This window comes from Pristis pectinata, chromosome 8, assembly GCF_009764475.1.
Source record: "Pristis pectinata isolate sPriPec2 chromosome 8, sPriPec2.1.pri, whole genome shotgun sequence".
NCBI classification, from domain to species: domain Eukaryota; kingdom Metazoa; phylum Chordata; class Chondrichthyes; order Rhinopristiformes; family Pristidae; genus Pristis; species Pristis pectinata.
The window spans coordinates 52,304,003-52,325,504 of record NC_067412.1 but is presented as its reverse complement, the minus strand read 5'-3'; the positions used below and the strand labels follow the sequence as shown (position 1 = coordinate 52,325,504).

General features: G+C 41.6%; 1 protein-coding gene across 1 annotated transcript in view; it reads left to right on the top strand.

Moving 5' to 3' along the window:
• The window catches only part of dock11 (dedicator of cytokinesis 11), a 251,775-nt gene that overhangs the window by 53,927 nt on the left and 176,346 nt on the right, over nucleotides 1-21,502 (top strand). Inside the window, exons 4-11 of the mRNA XM_052020888.1 lie at nucleotides 233-315; nucleotides 1,684-1,753; nucleotides 3,098-3,193; nucleotides 8,823-8,957; nucleotides 11,713-11,896; nucleotides 14,369-14,448; nucleotides 18,615-18,698; nucleotides 20,074-20,214. Of these exons, the coding sequence (XP_051876848.1) occupies nucleotides 233-315; nucleotides 1,684-1,753; nucleotides 3,098-3,193; nucleotides 8,823-8,957; nucleotides 11,713-11,896; nucleotides 14,369-14,448; nucleotides 18,615-18,698; nucleotides 20,074-20,214 (873 nt within the window). The remainder of the gene's footprint in view (nucleotides 1-232; nucleotides 316-1,683; nucleotides 1,754-3,097; nucleotides 3,194-8,822; nucleotides 8,958-11,712; nucleotides 11,897-14,368; nucleotides 14,449-18,614; nucleotides 18,699-20,073; nucleotides 20,215-21,502) is intronic.

The following is a 21,502-nucleotide window of genomic DNA, read 5'->3' as shown; positions in this document are numbered from 1 at the left end:
TCACAATTACTGTTCAGAAATTTCAAGAAAATATCTAAATTTTGAATGGAATTAATTGAATCATTTTGGGAAGAACTAAATTAGGGTGTATTTTTTCTTTGAAAAGATGGTATTGAAAACAATGTTTCACTTTTCAAAAGTTGAGAAATTTCATAGGATTGCATACTATTCATTTGCTATGTTTGGTGTAAAACTGCTGATTGCCTGATATTGGTGTTTGGTTTATTAACAGTGCATCAGGACCTATAATTCAGACTGGCTTGTGGTCAACTACAAATATGAAGCCTGTGCTGGGGATTTCAGATCATTGCCGAGGTAAGACTGACTTTGGTTTGTGGTGGTTCAATGCGCCAAGCTGTGCACAGGTTATGCCCTGAGCTGTGGTGGCTACAGGGACTCCTGCTTCTAATCTGTTGCCTTTGCAGTGTCAGAAATTTGTGTGCCTGGAGGTTTGGAAAGAGCTTCCCTGAATGACATTGTCTCATTGGTAATGTGCATCAACTTTTAGTGTTGGTTCAGTTTTGCGCACGCACTTTTCCTTTTCTCTCATCCCTCTCTCTATTTTGCTCTTTTTCTCTGCTCTGCAACTCTATCACTCTTAATATATTTTCACAGAACCCAGGCATATTTACTGGAAATGAGGCCATTCAGCCTATCATCTGTACCAGCTCAATACTGGAACAATCCAGCAGCTACTCCCATTCCACTGCACTCTCTCCACAGCCCTGCTAATTCTTCCCTTTCATCTACTTATCCAGCTCCCTTTGAGATACCACGATTGCTACCATCTCTTTCTGCGTCTTTATGTCCTTCTCCCATGTTCTTGTGTCATCCTCGACATGGCAATCTCAATTTCTCATCCAATTAATCAATTGCTCTCTCCCCAAACCCCTCCGCTCTGTGTCTGCCCCAAGGCCCGTTCCAATTTGTCACGTTCTAAGGTGAATCAGAGGATGTTGCAGATTGGCTGTAATGAAGAGTGGACTGTTTGCCTTTGCTTTGGGGAGGGGTAGCTTAGAGTAAAAAAGTTGTAAAACACAGAAACAAGCCCTTGAGCCCACCATGTCCATGCTGACCTTTGCTCGTATCTAAACTAAACCCTTTTACCTGCATTAGGTGCATAGCCTATGCCTTGGTGATTCAAGTGCTTCTTAAATGTTGCTTGGTCCCTGTAGTAATGTGTGCTCTGCAATCAAATATATAGACATGCCACATTGTGACAAAACACTTCCTTTGCCCAGTTCAGCTTTGCAATCTCCATGGAGAGGCAAAAAGGCTGGTTGTAAAAATATTCTGGAAATTCTTTCTGTGATACCTTCAGGCAGTCAAGTCAGTCTAGAAGATTGTATGGATTGTTCTTCCTGTGATGTGATATCTGTCCTGATCTGCAATCAGTCCAGCTCATGGTTGAAGATCCACAAAGACTCAACACCCAGTGCACCAGTTGTCAATAGATCCCAAACAATCTTGGAAAAGAAGAAATGCCTTGCCTCCCAGCCTGTTCCTACACCTCCACTGCCTGTCACACTTGGGACCATGGTGCACCCAGCTGATGCATAGGGAGCTGAGAAGGGGAGAGGGAACAATGTCCCACAACAGGGCTTATCCCTCCAATGTAATTTTGCTGCTTTTTATTTTTTAACTCTTGGCTTTTAAACTCATTTTAATCTTTGTTTCCCGTAGCAAAGTACACCAGCCAGAAAAGCTGCCAATGCAGCTGTTTGAAGTTGATGAAGACGCAGATAAGGAGGAGGTAAGTAGTCGACTTTTCCATTAGTACATGCAATTGGGAGGAGGTGCTGTCGTGCATTCAGTGAGTGGATGGTAGACTTGACCTTGTATAAACTGGGCAATTTATGAAGCCAAGTGTCTGGAGATCCTGTTAACTCCCTGCATTGAGCAAATGATTTAGAATGATATGTACCTACTGGCAGCTGGGAGTTACCTCAGTTGAGTAGCACCTGTCTGTGGCTGGGAAAACCAGGGTGTAGGGGTATGTGGGGGAGGGGGGAGAAGAGAGGGTGATGAGACATATGTTGGGGAATGGAACCCTGCAGAAGGGTGATCCCGAGGATCTGGGCTTGTACAGTCAGACAGGAATTGGGAGTGAGCTGGTGGGTTGGTTGAGGGGGCAGAACTTGGTTTGGAGCACCAGAGACACAGACAGTGCCTCCGAGCTTTGGAGACAAGAGACAGCAGAGGCATGGAAAAGGGGAAAGGAATCGAAAGCAGGACTGGAGGAAATTAAAACCTGTCCTGTTTTGTGTTTTTGTTTTAAATTTTCCTTTTAGTTTACTCTCTCCTTCATATCTACCTGGCCCCTTGTGTCGGTATTCACTTTAGAACTGCTCTGTCGTCTCCACCTCATGTACTCCATTAATGACCAGCTCTTCCTTTGCACCTGCATATGTGAAATTAAACCACAGTGTGAGTCCATGTGAAACTTCCCTTTCTCCTTTGTCATTGATTTCAGTTCAGCCTTGGAGAGATTACAACCATGAACCTGTAGAACAAGACTCCACAGCATCTCAATTGCCACCATGACGGCAAAGTGCACCAATAGTATTCCTGTGCCTTGCAGAGTTATGCTCAACCCTGGTCCATCTTCAACTCGTTTGCCCAATAATCTACTTAAATCCTTTGTGCTAAAATTTCCTGTATTTGTCAAAGATACTATACTGTCTTTTTCACTTTTAGATGACAGTCTGATAATTCCCATTCAAATGAGGCATCAGAATTGGAAACAGAAGGTGCTGGAAGCTCTCAGCAGGTCAGGCAACATCTGTTGGAAGCAAATGAGTTATTCTTTGGGGTCTGAGACACTTCCTGAAATCTGAGAAAGGTTTCCCCTTTCTTAGTTATGTGGAAGAATCCCAGTCGTGAAATGTTAACTGTTTCTCTCTCCACAGATACTGCCTGATCTGCAGAGTGTTTCCAGCACTCTGTTCTTATTTCAGATTTTCTGCATTGACAATTTTTATGATTTTCAAAGTATCAGAATAGTGTTGCGTATGTAATAAACTAACAGGTGGAGTGCTCAGCTTAACATTCCAGTTACTGAAACATCAGTTGCTTATCCTTGTCTTTTTTCCCCCAGGATGGTGCATCGATCTGCTCCCAGAAAGGAGGGAACATCAAGGAAGGATGGCTGTATAAAGCCCACATGAACAGCACCATTAGTGTTACAATGAGGGTAAGATTGCCCCCGCTGGTTTTTAAGACAGATACCGGTAGTGGAGTAGCATGGTAGTTTCAACTTGTAAACAGGGCTGGCATATCATAAGATCACCTCCAGACTGTAAAAGAAGACGATACAATACACTAGCTGCATTTATTCATGTTAAAATAAAAGGATACAATTATAGGAGCAAGAATAGGCCATCTGATCATTTGAACTTGCTGCAGCATTCATTAAGGATATGCTAATCTTTTACCTCAGTGCATTTACAGGACTATTCCCACATCCCTTGATTCCTTTAATGCAGTAAAACTGAGATATCTGGCAAACTCAGGATTTTGGTGGTCCAAATTGGCAGACTTGCTGCACTGTTGAATATTCCTTCTATTAATGCCTCAATGCTTTTTAATTCACTTCTTTTTTTAGATGTTACACAGGTATGATAATAAATTTACTAGTGAACCAGATAAGTTGAAAGTGAGCACAGAAACTGGGACTCCGGTGAGTAGAAGGGAGTGCATGTACCGGGACCCTAGTGAGTGGATGAGGAATGTGGGACCAGGATCCCAGTAAGTAGATGGGGAATGTGAGGATCAGGGGCCTGTGCTGTTATGTGGAGTTTGCAGGTCCTTCCTGTAATGAGTTGGTTTCCCACTGGCTGTTCTGGTTTTTAGTGCAAATGGAGTTTTGATGGTCAGCATGGAATCGGTGGGCTGAAGAGACTGTTTGCATGCTGTAGCTCCAGATTCAAGCTAAGTGCTCCTTTAGGTACACTCTGGTTTGTAACTGGGTTTGCTGACTCCCTGTGTATAGTAGAAAATGTGTTCATTCCTAATTTTCTCAGATGCCAACACTCAAAGGAATCCCCAGTGGCTTGAGGGAAGCCAGTTGAAACACATTTATTTTTGTATTGCTGCTCTGTTTTTGATGATCCAAAATGTTTAGGCTCGTACGCCATTAAATTTTTTGATTTGCAAAAAAAATTGCATCAACTTTTATCTTTACAGTGTATCAGACAATGACAATGAGCATATATGATTGTAGAGGAAGACGAGTGTTGGAAGTGGAGCAGGGATGGAAGAAAGATGTTAGGTTAGAATGGTGAAGACCCAGCCTCTGAGGAGGGATTTAGTGAGGGAGAAAGGATAGGAACAAAGTGTGCCATGGAGGGAGGTGCAGAGAACCAAACCTGGTGACTGACAGCCATCATTAATGTTGGCGTGGAGAATGAGGGCAATAACATCGAAAGCAAATGATTAAAAACTTTAATTTCTGTAGAGGTCTTTTAAATCCTTCTGGAAAATCCCTTATTATTGCCAATATTTTTTCTGTGGACATGGGGATCTGTGGCAAAGCCATCATTTATTATCAGTGCAAGTGTTGTGAGGAGACAAAGGGACATGTGTGGCCCTTGTGAAGCCAGACTGAGGAAAGATGGCAGGTTCTTGTCCTGGAGCTTACCAGCTGGGATGTCACGATGAGCTGACAACTTCATGGCCACTTTCAATGGTTCCATTTTTTATGTTTCCAGTCTCTGTTCTAACTGTCTGGATTGCAAATGCACTTGTGCAACCATTATTATATATTATCCTATTGAAATACAAACTACAACTTAAATTTAATATTTTTCAATCAATTTAACACAGGGGATTGAGGGAGTAGGTTTTGAACTTGCTACCAGATGTGACACTTACATCTGGTAGAAACCAGCCAGCTTCCCCTTCTGCTGAACTATTGACCCACCACACCCAGGCTGCAGTCAGAAACCTCTACAGCACACTAAAAAAAATGTGGATTTGTTGGCTGTTGTTTAAAAAAAATATCCACTGGGAGTCTTGAGCTGTTAGTACAAAACTCTGTTTAGCCAGTGTGTTCGCCAAGAAAATGACGTCATTATTACATATACCATTGCAAAATATTTTTTCCTGAATTAACCTGCTGTCTTTCTCTGTTTGCTCTGTTGTGCTTGGTTTCCCTTGTGTTGGATACCTTGTGTTTCATCACACAGCAACTCACTATACTTGAGCCTTTCCACATGCAGGCATAATTAGAATAAACTTTCTTAAGACATTTCCCACAACTACTTGCTTGCTAACACACCTTCATTCTCCTGAGTCTTGTTGACCATACAAACATATGGATTAGGGACAGGAGTGGCCACTCTGTTATTCAGTAAGATCATGGCTGATCTGGTTATCACCTTAACTCCACGTACCCCTCCATCCTGGTAACCTCTCACTCCATTTCTTACCAAGAAACTATCTACCTGTGTCTTAAAAATATTCAAAGACTCTGCTAACACTGCCCTTCAGGAAGTAACTTCCATAGACTTGCAGCCTCTGAAGAAAAAAAATCACCTCATCTATGTCTTAAATGGATGACCTCTTATTTTTAAATAGTGTTTAGATTCTCCCACAAGCGGAGACATCTCTCTCTGTCAACATTATCAGGATCTTTTACAATAATAATACCTCATATTCCACCTGAGTAGTCTACAACCCAATGGTATGAATATTCAGTTTTCTAATTTCAGGTAGCCCTCACCTCTTGCGTTCTCTTCTCTATCTCCTTTCAATGAACCTCTGGGGTCCCCTTTCCCACATCTTCAACCCCCCTCCTACCCACCACTACAGCCCTCCATCACTCATTCTGTTCCCTCCACTTCTTGTTTTCAGCCACCTACTACCCACCTTCCCCCATCTGGTTCCATCTGCCCTTCATGTTTCATTTAATGGTTCCCATTAATCAGCTCCTTTATCAGATTCCAGCACTAGTAGCCTTTGTGTCCCTGCTTATCACACCACCCTCCCTCCCCCCACCTGGCTCTATCGGCCTTTTTTCTTCCTTGTCTGCTTCCACTTATCACCACCCTGCCTCGGTATCCCAACCCCACCCCTCCCCCTCCTCCTCCCCTACCTGGCTCCATCTGCCTATCATCCTTCACCCCTCCTCTGTCCACCAATCACTTACTGGCCCCTGTCTCACCACTCCCCCTTTCCTCTTCATACTGGCCACGACAAGGTAAATTGGGGGATCAAGCATTCGTCTTAGCATATGAGAGGTCTGTTCGAGAGTCTGATAACAGTGAGATAGAAGCTGTTCTTGAGCCTGGTGGTACGTGCTTTCAAGCTTTTGTGTCTTCTATCTGATGAGGAGAGAGGAGAAGAGAGAGTGAACGGGCTGGGAGGGGTCCTTGATTATGTTGGCTGCTTTCTCGAGGCAGTGGGAAGTGTGGATGGAGTAAATGGATGGGCGGCTGGTTTACGTGATAGACTGGACTGTGTAAACGACACTCTGCAGTTTCTTGCAGTCTTGGGCAAAGCAGTTGCCATACCAAGTTATGATGCATCCGGATAGGATGCTTTCTATGGTGTATTTGTAAAAATTGGTTAGAGTTAACGGGGACATGCCAAATTTCTTTATCCTTCTGAAGAAATAGAGGACTTGGTGAGCTTTCTTGCCCATAGCATCGACATAGCTGGACCGGGACAAATTTGGCTATATTTATACCTTGGATCTTGAAACTCTCAACAATCTCCACTTCAGCATCATTGATACAGACAGGGGTGTGTACTCCACTCCACTTCCTGAAGTCAGTGACCAGCTTTTTTTGTTTTGCTGACATTGAGGGAGAGGTTGTTGTCTTAACATAATGCTACTAGGCTCTCTATCTCATTCCTGTACTCCATCTCTTCATTGTTTGAGATCTGGCCCAGTGCAGTGGTGCCATCTGCAAAGTTATAAATGGAGTTAGAACAGAATTTGGCCACACAGTTGTGAGTTTCTAGGGAGTATAGTAAGGGGCTGAGAATTCAGCCTTGCAGGGCACTGGTGTTGAGGCTAGTCATAGAAGAGGTGTTGTCACCTATCCTTAGTGATTGCAGTCTGTTGATTAGAAAGTCAAGGACCCAGTTGCAGAGGGGAATGCAGAGTCCTTGGTCTAGGAGTCTGGAGCCGCTTGTTTGGAATTATGGTGTGGGTCTCAATTTGAAATGATCAATTCTATTGGCAGTTTTTACACGTAATTATACATAAATTCAAAGGCAAGGTCCACTTTTCTGCTCATTGAAGGCAGATTGCTAGAGTTCTCCGTAATTATTGAGCGTCTTGTGTGGTCTGACATGTACTGAATTCAAAGGAAGGACCTGCTGGCACTGTTGCTGCTGAAATCCTTCACTCTTTCACTGAGGCTGGTCAGTATTTTGAGAAATAAGCAAAAGACAAAATGGAAACTCAATTCAAGGCTCCCAAAATCCCACTGTTTAGTTCCAGTCCGCTGCACAGTCTGTTTTGTAAATGGATGCCTGCTGCAACATTGGGAACTGCCCAATACCCCTTATGAAAAGGAACTAGGAGGGGAGTGAGTGAGCTGGGAGGTGACTGGTAAGATCAAAGATTCATCTTCTATCTGAATATTTACCATTTTGTTAATAAAGATATCTGGATGATTTCATCGCAGAGTTACAGAGGACTGGGGTGAAGTAAATTAGAGCAAAAAAATACTGTACTCAGCAGATCAGGCAGCATCTGTGAGGAGAGAAAGAGTTAATGTTTCCTGTTGAAAACTCTTCATCTGAACTGAGAAATTTAGAAACCAAGTCAATTTTAAGTTGCAGAGAGAGTGGGAAAGGAATGGATAGGATAAAGAGAATATTCCTGAGAAGGCAGGGCAAAGGTTGCCCAGGTGATGCCAGTGTTTATGTCAAAAGTTGGAGATATTTACCAGGTAAAGAGTTGTGGCTGTAGCAGCGAGTTTTGGTCAACACTTTATTGAAGGCTGCAAGGAAAACAGAAACCACTGAGGGTGAACGAGGCAAGAGCAACAAATGGAAATTACGCCAGAGAGAGGAGCAGAACTTCTTCAAAGTGGGCATTCCTCAAAGAGGAGCAGCAGTGAATTCAAAAGTAATCAGAAATCAAAGAAACTAGAGGCAGGAAATCAGAAATAAAAACAGAAAATGCTGGAAACAACACAAAAGGTGTTGAAGGAACTCATTGGGTCAAGACAGCATCTGAGGAGGGAAGTGGAGAGTTGACGTTTTGGGTCAAGACCTTTCATCTGGACTGGAAAGAAAGGGGGAGCTAGCTAGTATAAAAAGGTGGAGGGAAGGAGTAGAGCAAGAGTTGGCAGTTGATAGGTGGATCCAGGTGACGACTTCGCTTTGTCCTTCCCTTCGTTAACTTTCTGCATTTTGAAACTAACTTACTTTCTCACTGCCCCAATTCTGATAAAGGGTCTTTGACCTGAAATGTTAGCCTTGTTTCTCTTCTCACAAATGCTGCCTGATCTGCTGAGTGTTTCCATCATTTTTTTTAAATTTTAGATTTCTATTGCTTGCATTTTTTTGAAGTAAACGTGATTGTTTTCACAGTTCCAGAGAATTATCTTGTTTGAATATAAAGTGTGTTAGTTCTTCTCATTTCCCATGCTCCCCATGGTTTAATTTAGCTGAAATTCTTGGCTGTCAACCACAACTGTCATATTCAGCATGGGATCTGGTATCTTTTGTAAGACTTACATTGTTATCACAGTCCAGTTTTGCAGATGAAGATCTGTATTGCATTAATGAACCTTTTAAATTTGACAGTTTGATTGGTTGAGAGACAATTTATACCAATAAAATGATTATCTGTTCCATTGTAGGTATTTAAAAGAAGATTCTGTTACCTGACCCAACTTCCCGATGGCTCGTACAGTCTTTGTTTTTGCAAAGACGAGAAGGGGTTTAAGGAGTCCAAAGGATCGATTTTTTTGGATTCTTGCATTGATGTTGTCCAGGTATAACTTCTACACATTTGTTGATAGTAGTCTGAATGTACGTCATGTGCAAAACCAAACTAGTCCAGGAGCTCATTTAGGACAGGTCAAAATTAGGTGATTGAAAATGCTCGCCCTTCTCTCCCCTCACCAAGGGTGGGGTGTGGTCTGTGTACAATGGATTGGTTTCTTTTATTGCTTGCTGCTTGAATAAGTCAGATGTAGAATCTTCTATTAGTCTCCCACTGCCATTACTCACCATCTGGAGCCTGGCCACTTGCTGAGATTTTCCTTGCATAACTCTTGGTTCTTGCATCCATTACCATCATTTCAGGTTCCCTTGTTTTTGACCTCGTTGGCAATGAGAAAAGTTTCTGTCCGTTGCAGGGAAAGCAACCCTAGCTTCTTCAGTCTCTCCACATAACTCTCAATCTCTGCTATATCTCTTCTGGACCCTTTCTAAAGCTACCTCATCTCTCCAGAACAGGACCCAATACTCTAAATGGGGCTGAAACAGTGTTTTATAAAGGTCTCGTGCTCCTTTACTCTCTGACCCTATTTATAACACCCAGGATCCTATTTGCTTTTTTAACCACTTTCTCAACCTGACATTCCACTTTCAATGAGATATGCACTTATAACCCCAGGTCTCTTTTAGAAGATTTAGAACATTAAGAATCTAGCCAGCTGTGACTCAAAAATGTCCAAACACTCTCTTCCTCAAAGCGCTGTGGAAGCAGACTTCCAACAACTCTTGACTTCCTGAGAGAAAAAAAATATGTTGCATCTCTTTCATAAGAAGAGTTTCCCACAAGAGGAAACCTCTTCTCCATGTCCACCCTGTCAAGACCCCTCAGGATCTTGAGTGTATCAGTCAACTTCGCTCTCACTCTTCTAAACTTTAGCAGATACAACCCAGCCTGTCCAATCTTTCCTCAGAAGACAACAAAGGAATTCCAAGTATTCGTCTATTTCTTTTCCAATATTTTTTATTAATTCCATGAGAAAAAATACAGAGTACATGCATCAAAAAAGAGTGAAAAAATATTACAGAATACATTGTGTTAAATCATACTTAAGATCACAATACTCTGAATTAATAGTCACATGTAATAGTTAATAAATGAAAAACTGGAATATTTTATTATAAAAATAAATCTACTCACACTACCAAAAACTGAAGCTGTTGGATAAAAAAAAACAAGGAAAAACCGTTGAAATGTAACAACGTCAGCCAATGTCTGTGTTTCAGTCACCAAATCAAAGATTTTGAAAATAATTCAAAAAAGGTCCCCACAGAGTTTGAAAGTCTGCATTAGATTCAAGCACTGAGCAACGAATCTTCTCTAGGTTCAGGTATGACATAACATTCCCATAACCATTGAGCATGAGTAGGAGGAGTAACTTCCTTCCATTTAAGCAACACAGCTCTCCTGGCTATAAGAGAAATAAAAGCCAGAATAAGTATTCGTCTATTAAACCTCACTGAACTGCTACTCTCGCATTAACATCCCTCCTTAAGTATGGAGACTTATAGTACTGTGCATAGTACTCCAGATGTGATCTTACCAATTCCCTGTATAACTGAGGTGCAAGCTCCCTACTTTTGTGTTCAATTCCTCTTAAAAAAAAATCAATGATAACATTCTACTGGCTTAGTTTATTACTTGCCATACCTGAATATGAGCATTTTGCAAGTCGTACACTGGAACACCCAGACCCCACTGCATCAACAAGCTCTGCAATCTATCACTGATTAAATGCTGTTTTATTATAACCTCCCCTTCCTTAAATGCCTCCAGCTGGTCACCTCAGCTGCTCCAAGTGGTGGTGCCTTTCACAATAGAACCACCCTCAAGGTAAAGAATTTTCTGCTAAATTCCATATTAGCTATAATAAAAATAGAAAATGCTGGAAATGCTCAGCATTGGGCAGCATCTGTGGGAAATGAAACAGAGTCAATGTTTCAGCTCAGATATCTGATGAGGTTCTGATGAAGGATCTTTGACCTGAAAGGTTGACTCTGTTTCTCTTCCCACAGACGTGGCCTGACCTGCTGAGTATTTTGAGCATTTTCTGTTTTTATTTCAGACTTTCAGCATCTGCAGTTTTTGTTAGCTTTATCAGTAATGATTTCAGTTTTACAAACTCTTCGTTTACACTCCCCCAGAAGCAGAAGCATCTTCCCTATGACCATTCGATCAAATCCCTTATCTTAAATACTTCATTTGAGCTGTTTCTCAGCCTTTTCCATTTCTAGAGAACAGAGTACCTGTTTGTTCAGCCTTCCCTCTTAAGTATATCCTTCCAAATCTGGTGCCATTATTGTTTATTCTTTTTGTTTATACTCCACTGGCATCTTTTTTTTCCAATATGAAGGGCAGAACTGTGACAGTCTTCTGCGTAGTCTAGCCATAGTTTGCTAAGAGGTCTCCCTCCTTTGTAAAGCAAAATTTCCTCACTAAATATAATGGCTTAAGTTCAGTTGAATCAATCCTGTAGCAATCAGGGAGTTCCTTTTTGAGCAAGTGCCTCATTTTATGTGGCTTGAACTGCTTCCCAGTCTAAAGCAACACAGCATGATAGATGGCCTGTGTGGCATTTCTTAATGGAAACAATCAAAGATGTGAACATTTTCCATTAACCTAATTAAAATATGCAAGGCATTAAGCAAAGCCTGAAGAAGACTCTTATTAACTGTCCCATGGGCCATTTTTAAATCCTTTACCACTTTGATGAGTCTGTTCAACTAAATCTGCTTCTGCCCCACCTCCAGTGTTCCAAGATGCGGCGTTATGGCTTTGAACTTCGAATGCAGGAGAAGTGCAGTTGTCACCTGGCTGCAGAAAGTGAGCAGGAAATGGAAGAGTGGATATCGACTTTGAGAAAAGTCATTCAGAGTAACTTCGATGGCACGACGTCAGAGAGGAGGAATGGCGAATCGCCCGAGGGGGGACTGGGTAATTAACCCTCGTGTAGTGTTGTTGAGCCAGTTCCATGAGTTCAGCAAACTTTGAGGTGGCAGGATGGAGATATTTCATAACTATCGCAAGTCAGGCATAATAATATCTTACTGGCAATTCTACAGAACTGTAGTAAGAGCACACCAGGATACGGTGTACAGTCTTGGATAAAGGATGCACTTGCCATGGAGGGAGTGCAGTAAAGGTTCACCATACTGGTTCCTGGGATAGCAGGTTTACCTTATGAGGAGAGAATGAGTAGATTAGGCCTTTATTCTCAGAATATAAAAGAATGAGAGGAGATCTCTTTGAAACTTATAAAATTCTTATGGCACTTGACAGGCTGGATGCAGGGAGGATATTTCCCTTGACTGAGGAGCATAGAACTAGAGGTTGGTCTCAGAACAAAGGATTGGCCATTTAGGATTGCGATGAGGAGAAATCTCTGCTCTCAGAGCACAGCGAATCTTTGGAATTCTGGACCCCAGAGGAATGAGGAGGCTTAGTCATTGGGTTTGTTCAAAATGTTAAGGGAATCAAGGAAATAGAGGTAGTGCAGAAGGTCGCCCATGATAAATGGTGGAGCAAGCTTGTCCTACTTTTAATTCTATACGATTTATTCCACCCATTGTTCCTGGCAACTCACCTAAGAAACCCCTACCTAAAAAAGTAGCTTTGAAGGCAGTTCAAAAGAAGATTGTCCTGTCAAGAGAGGCTAAAGAGGTTAGGTCTCTATTCTTCGGCATTTAGAAGAATGAGGGGTGATCTTATTGAAACATAAGATCCTAAGGGAGTATGACAGGATAGAAGTTGGCATGTTTTCACTAGTTGGAAAGTATTAAACGAGGGGACATAGTTACAGTAAGGGGCTGGTCATTTAAAAGTGAGGTATGTGGCAGTTCCTTTTCACAGAGGTTGTGAATTTCTGGAATTCTCTGGTCCAGAGAGTGGTGGGGGCTGGATCATTGGGAATATTTAAAGTGGAAGTAGATAAATCTTTGAAAGATCAGGGGTATTGGGAAGTATAGGAAAGGGGCACAGATATGTGATCATGGTTGATCTATTGAATGGTGGGACAGGCTTGAGAGGCTGAGTGACCTACTCCTGCACTTATTTTCTTGTGGGTCTGCCCTGGGGTGAATAGTAAGTCATTTGACAATATTAGGATTAGACCAGACTGGATTCCACTGAAAGCTGTAGTGTGGAGAAGCATGGCATTGCATTGATTATGGACCTTATGAAGTGATGCACTTTGGAAGGACTGTTCCCTATTAAGGCTATGATTTTGAAGAATGTAGATGAGTAAAGAAACTGGTCCCATTTACACAAATTTTTCTTTAAACATATGGTAAAGAAAATGTAAGATGGTTTAAAAAAAAATGTGAATTGCTCAAGTTTACAAAGACAAAATTAATTGTATCAAAAAAAACTTAACCTTCGTAACTCTCCAATTAAGAATCACTTAGAGAATGATGGACAATTCTCGACTTTACACTTGCGTAAATACATTAAGGCCTCAGAAAGAGGATGTTTATTCAGATGTTGAAAAGTAAAAGATCTGCAGAGGGTGGACATCTGAAATAATAATAGAAAATGCTGGAAATGTTCAGTAGAGAGAGAAATATTTCAGGTTGATGAACCACCAGAATCAAAGAAGTTATAAGCACATTTTATTTTGCAGAGAATTTACAGCAAGCTTACTTTCTAACATAGGGCTATGATGAAGGGTCATTGCTCAGAAACATTGAATGTATTTCTCTCCCCACAGACACTTCCTGATTTGCTGGGTACTTCCTGCAGATTTTATGCATTCATTACTAGCAATGCAGACAGAACTGCTCTTTCAAATATTAAAAAAAAATCAGAATGTACTGGAAATGCTCACAGGTCAGGCAGCTTCTGTAGAGAGAGAGGAACCAGTGTTAAAGTTTCAGCTTGATGAACCTTCTGGAGATCTGTGGAGTACTTCCACCATTTTCTATTTTTATTTCAGAGGTCCAGCATTCACAGTTCTTTACTTTTTTGATTGCTATTTTTTTTCCAAAGGGCTGTCACAGGCAGAGCAGAATAAAAGGCCTCTTCTACTTGGTGTCTATAATTCTACATTAAAGCAGAAGGACACCCCATCATTAGAGCTGCCAAGACTTGCAGGAGGCAGTAAAAGTGCCTTCTCAGATAAATGTAAAAGATCAAATGGCATTACTTGAAGTAGGGGAAGGTAGTTCTTCTGGCCTCCTGGTTCAATTTTCATCCCTAAGCCAACATCAGCAAAAAGGGATCATTGTTTTTGCTCCTTGCCTTCTGTGTAGGATATAGCTATGTGCACTCACCTCCCTGAGTGCCTAGCCCCCCCCCCAATGTCGTCCAGTGCTCTGGATTAGGCTACACAATTGGAAGGTGCAACATCAGTGCTTAAGTCTCCAGCTTGCCGGACCTTGGATTATCTGAAAACATGTGTTTGATTTCTAGACGAAGACTCCTACAGCCAAGGAAAATCTGAGAGCATGATGGAGAGTTTGGAGAAAAGTATGCACCCCGAGTTAATGAAGGTATTCTTTCTTTTACCTGTTTGATGTGTTCTTTTAGAAATGCACACTGATGTCAATTGCAAATGATAGTGTTGGAGTCATAGAGTTGTACTGCACAGAAACAGGTCCTTCAACCGACCACGTCTATGCATGCCTATCTATACTAATTCCATTTGCCCGCATTAATTCTATATCTCTATATGCCCTGCTGAGTCAAGTACCTGTCCAAATGCCTCTTGAACATTGTTACTGTCCCTGCCTCCATGACCTTCCCTGGCAGCTCATTCCAAGTACTAGCTACTCTTGTGTAAAAAAAAATTACCTCTCAAATCTCCTTAAAACCTCATCCCTCTCACCTTAACCTATCACCTCTAGTTTTAGACACTCCTGTCATGGGAAACAGACTCTGACTATCTACTCTATCTATGCCTCTCATAATTTTCTATATCTCTATCATGTCAACTTTCAGTCTCCTTCGCTCCAGGGAAAAAAGACCAAGCCTATCCAATCTTTCCTGATAACTCTAGCCTTCCGTTCCAGGTAGCATCCCTGTGAATCTTTTTTGCACCCTCTCTAGTTTAATCACATCATTTCTATAGTGTGGTGACCAGACCTACACATGATATTCCAAATGCGGCCTAACCAACATTTTGTACAACTGTAACATGATGTCCTAACTCTTCTACTCAGTGCCTCAGCCAATGAAAGCAAGCATGCCATAAACCTTTTTCACTACCCTGTCTATTATGTTCCCATTTTCAGAGTACAATATACTTGTACCCCAAGGTCTCTCTGTTCAACAGCACTTCCAAGGGCCCTGTCATTCACTGTGTATGTCCTGCCCTGGTTTAACTTCCCAAATGCATCACTTCGCACACCCATGTTAAACTTCATCTGTCTGCCTTTTGTTATCTGGAATAGATCTTCAGCTTGTAGCTGGCCTTTTGGTTTATTTACTTATTCTGTGCACCTCCAGATGATTGAGAGTAGTTATGAATAGTGATTGGCAAGCCTGCTTCATGACCTTTTGGGCATGGTAAAAAATCTTCCCATTGCACGAGGTTTCAACACTTGGTCAGCATGGCCATGGTGGACTGAAAGTCCTGTTTCTATTGCTTTATGGCTCTGCATCTTCCTCCTCAATATGCAAGAACTAAGCAACACTGAATTTTCACTAAAAAGAATCTCAAAATGGAATGTAAACCAAGTTTTATTCTAAGTAGTAGACTTCTGCGTTTAACATTTCTGATGCCTGATGTGGTTTCTGGCTTACTTTACATAGTTGCTTTGAAAACAGTTTTACAATTTTTTTCCTGTGAATCTGGCTGGTTGGGTCTTCTTCTGGGGAGTGAGCTGAAGTCCTTGAGCCAGTGTCACTTGGTCCCAGATGCTGTCCTTTCATTGCATTTTAGGTAAATTCCTAATGTACATGGGATTGTGGCACATTGGGAGGGGAAGCCTGGTGGATTGCTGTTCCTAGCCTCTCTTTTTGGAATTGTGTCATTTTACTTGTAAAAGCTCATGGCATGTCAATAACTGGCATTGAGATTTTGGTGGTTAGTCTCTGCTACAAGTCAAATGGAAGGTGATTCAGAACATATAGTTGCATTCTTGGCACTGCTATGAGCACTGTTCAGAGAGATAGGAATGAATGGGTGACACATTGACATAGCTAACAGAGCCAATGCCTCAGAGCAACAGAGACCTGGGTTCAATCTCGACCTCAATGCTGTCTGCATGGAGTTTGCACATTCTCCCTGTGACTGCGTGGGTTTCCTCTGGGTGCACTAGTTCCCTCCCACATCTTAAAGACATTAGGGTTGGTAGGTTAAATGACCATGGTAAATTCTGCCTGGTGTGTAGGCGAGGGGGAGAATAGGAGGGGATTAAGAAATGGGATTAATGTAAGATCAGTGTCAATGGATGTTTGATAGTTGGTGTGGACTCGGTGCACTGAAAGGCCTGTTTCTGTGCTGTATCTCTCTATGACCGTGCGAATAAGAAGGAGAGAGTGAGTAGAATTATCAAAGGGTAGAACTATCAGGGGTGGATTCTCTTAGCAGCCATCACATGTTGCCCTAATTCTCTCGAGAGGCAATAGACATCCAATCCACTACCTTGTAACTTGCATCTGCTGAATTTGGGCTTCTTGCCCATTTATCTCAGTGTAACCTGAATTCTGTTGTTCCTGAATATGGCTTTGAAAGTCTGAAACAGACAATGGACAAGTTGGTGGTTTTGTAGCTATGAATACTGATGTGTGTTCTCCCAAGCTCTCCTTCCTGAAGTCCACAATCAATTCCTTAGTCTTGCTGACGTTGAGTGCAAGGTTGTTGTTGTGACACCACTCAACCATCAACCAGCCGATCTTTCTCACTCCTGTACACCTCCTTATCGTCATCTGAGATTCTGCCAACAGTGGTGTCATCTGAGAATTTATAGTTGGAATTTGAGCTGTGCTGAGCCACACAGCCATGAGTGTAGAGAGAGTAGAGCAGTGGGCTGAGCACGCATCCTTGAGATGCACCTGTGTCGATTGTCAACAAGGAGGAGATGTTACTACCAATCAGTACTGACTGTGGTCTCCCAATAAGGAAGTTGAGGATCCAGTTGCAGATGGAGGTACAAAGGCCCATGTTTTGAAACTTGTTGATTAGCATTGAGGGGATGATGGTGTTGAATGCCAGGCTGCAATCGATAAACAGCAGCCTAATGTATGTACTGCTGTTGTCTAGGTGCTCCAAAGCTGAGTGGTGAGTCAGTGAGATTGTGTCCACTGTAGACCTGTTGTGGCAGTAGGCAAATTGCAGCTGTTCCAGGAGTTACTTCTAACCATGACCAAACTCTCAAAGCACTTCATCATAGTAAATGTGAGTGGTACTGGGTGATAGTCATTGAGGCAGTTCATCCTGCTCTTCTTGGGCACATGTATGATTGATGCCCTTTTGAAGCAGGTGGGAACCTCTGACTGCAGCAGTGAGAGGTTGAAGATGTCCTTGTACACTCCAGCCAGTTGGTCGGTGCAGATTTACAGTACCCTGCCAGGTACACCATCAGAGCCTGGTGCCTTGCAAGAGTTCACCCTCTTGAAGGATGTTCTGATGTTGGCTTCCAAGACCGAGATCACAGGGTTGCCAGATGTTGTGGGGATTCACACATGTGTAGTGTTTTTCTCCCTTTCAAATCATGCATTAAAGGTGTTGAGCTCATCAGGGAGTGAAGCATCACTGCCATTCTACCTAGTTATATGGTTCTATAGCTATGCAGGTTATACCTAACCTGTTAAATATTATCTGTAAAGTCTCAGATTACATTTTACCAGTGAATATATTTAGCCTTTCAATAAAGGAGGGTGGGATGAGGACTTGCAGACAGCAAAAGACACTGGGTGTTGTATTGAATTGGTAGAAATTCTCACAATTTCTACTTGTAGCTATACAAATCATCTGCCATTAACTAGTCAGTACCACCAAAACCTTTTCTATTCAGTCTCTCTCGGTCTCCATGTTATCACAGGCATTCCCTTTGGTCTCTCCATCCCTTCCTCTTCTCTCTGCCCTAAGATGTGTCCCATTTCTAACTTCTGGCAAATAGTTGTTGACCCGAAATGTTGACTCTGTTACCTTCTCCACAGGTGCTGCAGGAACTGACCATTTCCAGCATTTTCTGTTTTATTTCACATCTCCAGCAGTTCTTTTTTGTAAACCTCTGTTTCTCTCTCCAGCAACTATCATTGAGTCAGACAGTAGAGCATCAGTACCTTCACCGTGTCCATGCCGATCATCAATACTAATCCCATTTTCCAGCACTTGGTCCGTAACCTTCTATACCTTGCTGATTCAAGTGCTCGTCCAGATACTTGTTAAATGTTGTGAGAGTACCTGCCGCCATCTTAGATTGTATTTTATAGCAAAGTGATTTTGATATAAGAAACTTCTACCAGCCCCTGTATATGACCACAGCAGTGGTTGTGATTCTGTCAGATGATCACATTGGGCAATACTCCCTCATCTTTAAAAACAACATCAGTTTATATAACAATAAAATGATTTGAATCTCCTCGGATTAGTGTTACAGATGAAAAATTACCAGATGTTGATGGTGCAGTCTGTGGATGTATAAAACCCTCAGCCTTGAATCGTGCTGTGAAGAACAATGGTGATATTTCCCTTCTTCTTCATTTTTAGTATGCCCGAGAATCGGACTACCACAACAAAGTCAGCCGAAATGAAGGCAGATGTAAACTGTTTGCAATGGATGCAGAGGCACAGGTAGAAATGGCAGCAGAGTAATCTGCTGTATGAAGTACTGTATTCTGGGGTGTAAGTGTATTCTACCACCCTCCACAGCTTTTTGGATATATTGAATGGAGTGTTTTATCTATAATTTATGAGGCAGTTTGATAATTTTCCTGAATTTATTTTTCTGCACTGAGTTTTACACACCTAGATGAAACAGATCATGGTTCAGTGTATTTATGACACTGTATAGGACTAGATCGAGTTAGTTGTTCCAAGCCAAAGCTGTCAGCATTGCTCAGACAAGAGTTGGTCCATACAACCTGATTTCCTATTTTCAGAATCACAGCTCTGATTCTGTCATGCATTCCCATTCCCTGTTAAAAGATGATTTTACTTTATGTGGTCAAGCTTCACACCAAAGAAAATTCAACACGTACAAATTTGAATTAAATTCATCTGCATGACATGTTTATAACAGTGCATAGAAGTGTTTGAAAATTCTGAATTTCTGATTATGCCTAGCCTATTCAATATTATCTGTGAAGTCTCAGATTACATTTTAACAGTGACTATATTAAGTCTGTCACTAAAGCACTATTTTTAGTTTGTATGAGTTCTTTTGACCTTTCCGGATCATTTGTTCTGTGAGCTAATCTTCAAATTTGGGCCTGATTATGAAAAGCTACAAAATCAAAAAAAAGCATAGAGTGGATTCTTCATTTGAGAGTTAATTTATTGAGGAGAACCCAGGTCCATTCACTGGTCATAAGTTGTGCAAGGTAACCACTGCATCACAATAATCAGATCATTTGGAAATTCTTCCCTGACCCCAGTACTTCTCAGGGCTTTCTTTCATTGAGTACAGACTGTAGGGGCAATGTAGTGAGTCATAATTTTCATTAATGATCAAAATAAGATATAAGATAAGATTTCTTTATTAGTCACATGTACATCGAAACACACAGTGAAATACATCTTTTAGGGCCCTTTGATCCCCTGAGGAACATGGACAAAAGATGCTTGAACTGTACATAGGATAGTCAGGTTCTTCACTCTTCATACTATGACTGCAGAGTGTGAAATGTGCCCTTATGCCCTCTTGTAAGAGTTGATTGCTGCTGGTATGATGAACATATCAATTTACTGAGACAGGGAGGACTTACTGTCACAGAAGAAAAGTGGAAACAAAAAGTAGGGTGCTAACTGAACTCCCAACATTTAGATAAAACACAGCAATGGCTTGACCCATAATGCGTATACTTCAAAACTGAAGGCAATGGAGGAATACAACCAGAACATATCACAACTAAGTCTTTGCTGAAATTACTTGTGGGAGGCATTTTAATTAATTCTTTGGACATCTACTTGTGATGTCAGCTATTGAAATCCTTGTTTTGTTTTTAAGAAGCTAGATTTTTCAGGCATTGAACCAGATGTGAGGCCGTTTGAAGAAAGATTTGGCAAGCGCTTTCTGGTAAAATGCCACAACTTGACTTTTGCTCTCCAAGGTCTCGTCAGTGAGCAGGGAGGTGGAACACCAACAAATGTGAGTTGCACTTAAAATGGTCTATTCTTTGTGTCAATCTGTTCACGTAAGAAATAGTTATTTTAACATGGGGACTCCACAAAATAAGTCCTGTTCATATTGCAGTGAAAACAATTGATGAAGGCTTGTTTTGTTAACAATTTCTCCCAATTAAATATAGTGACTTGGAGACACAAGACCATCCCTTTGCCTCCACAGGTGCTGCTTAAGCTGCTGAGTTCCTCCAGCAGTTTACTTTTTGCTGTAAAGAGTGAAATAAGGAGGAAGAAAGAACATTATGGAACACATTGCTACAGCATCCCAAAACACTTCACTGCCAACAAATTACTTTTGAACCACTTTTGCAATTGTTAGGGAGACAAAATAGTGATTCATTTTACAGCATGTTCCCACAGACAGCAATGGTTAACCTGCTTTTTGGGGTATTATGGGATCTTCACAGCACTGGAGGAGGTCAGGTAATTCATTGTGCACGATCAAGGCCATGGGAAGAACAATCAGTTACTTTCACTCCCCTGTTTCTTACCTCATAGGACTGTAAGCCTCGAAGTTTCAAAGTTCCTTTAGGATGTTAACAGCAAGGCTGTTTACAAGGAGAGCAGTCCAAATCACATCAATTCTTCATGAAAGATTTTCCCTTTCTCTTCCGGTTCTAACTTCAATTTGCATCCACCAGTTACTGACCCTGCTTCCTCTTCCCCCACTGGTTAGCCATTATTGAAACCCATTATCATTTTGTATGACAAGGAGATCTCCAATGGTATCGCAATATTTTTGATGCAGGCACGATGGGACTGCAACCCGAGTAACTCAGTGTTTCATTGGCATTGTAGCTATTGTGTCAGTTTGTAGTAGGGGCTCGAGGTCCTGAGCCAACAGTCTTGCTCTCAGAGGCAGGAAATCTCTCAGCTCTTCCAAGGCTAGTACCCATCATGACTGATGGAGAGGAAAGTGACCAACATAGACATCTAGAGATTCCAGCGCGCCCTAAGAGCTGATTAATTGTCTCCATTGTTAGTGCTCCATGGGCACAACTGCTGGGTGATGAAAGTTTTCTATCATGTGAAATGTGCAGATATTTTCAGAGGTTGGTAAAATGACCCAGAAATGGCCATTATCATGTTTCAGCCAGAGAACAATGACTTTAAATTTGGTGACAACAATTTTTTTTAAGGAAAATTGTAATGCAATGGAATTTCTGGGCAGCTATTACCATACTTAAAGGCTTCAGCAACCTCTGTGTATGATGAGATTCCTGTCCACAAATATCTCACAAACCGGAAGAGGG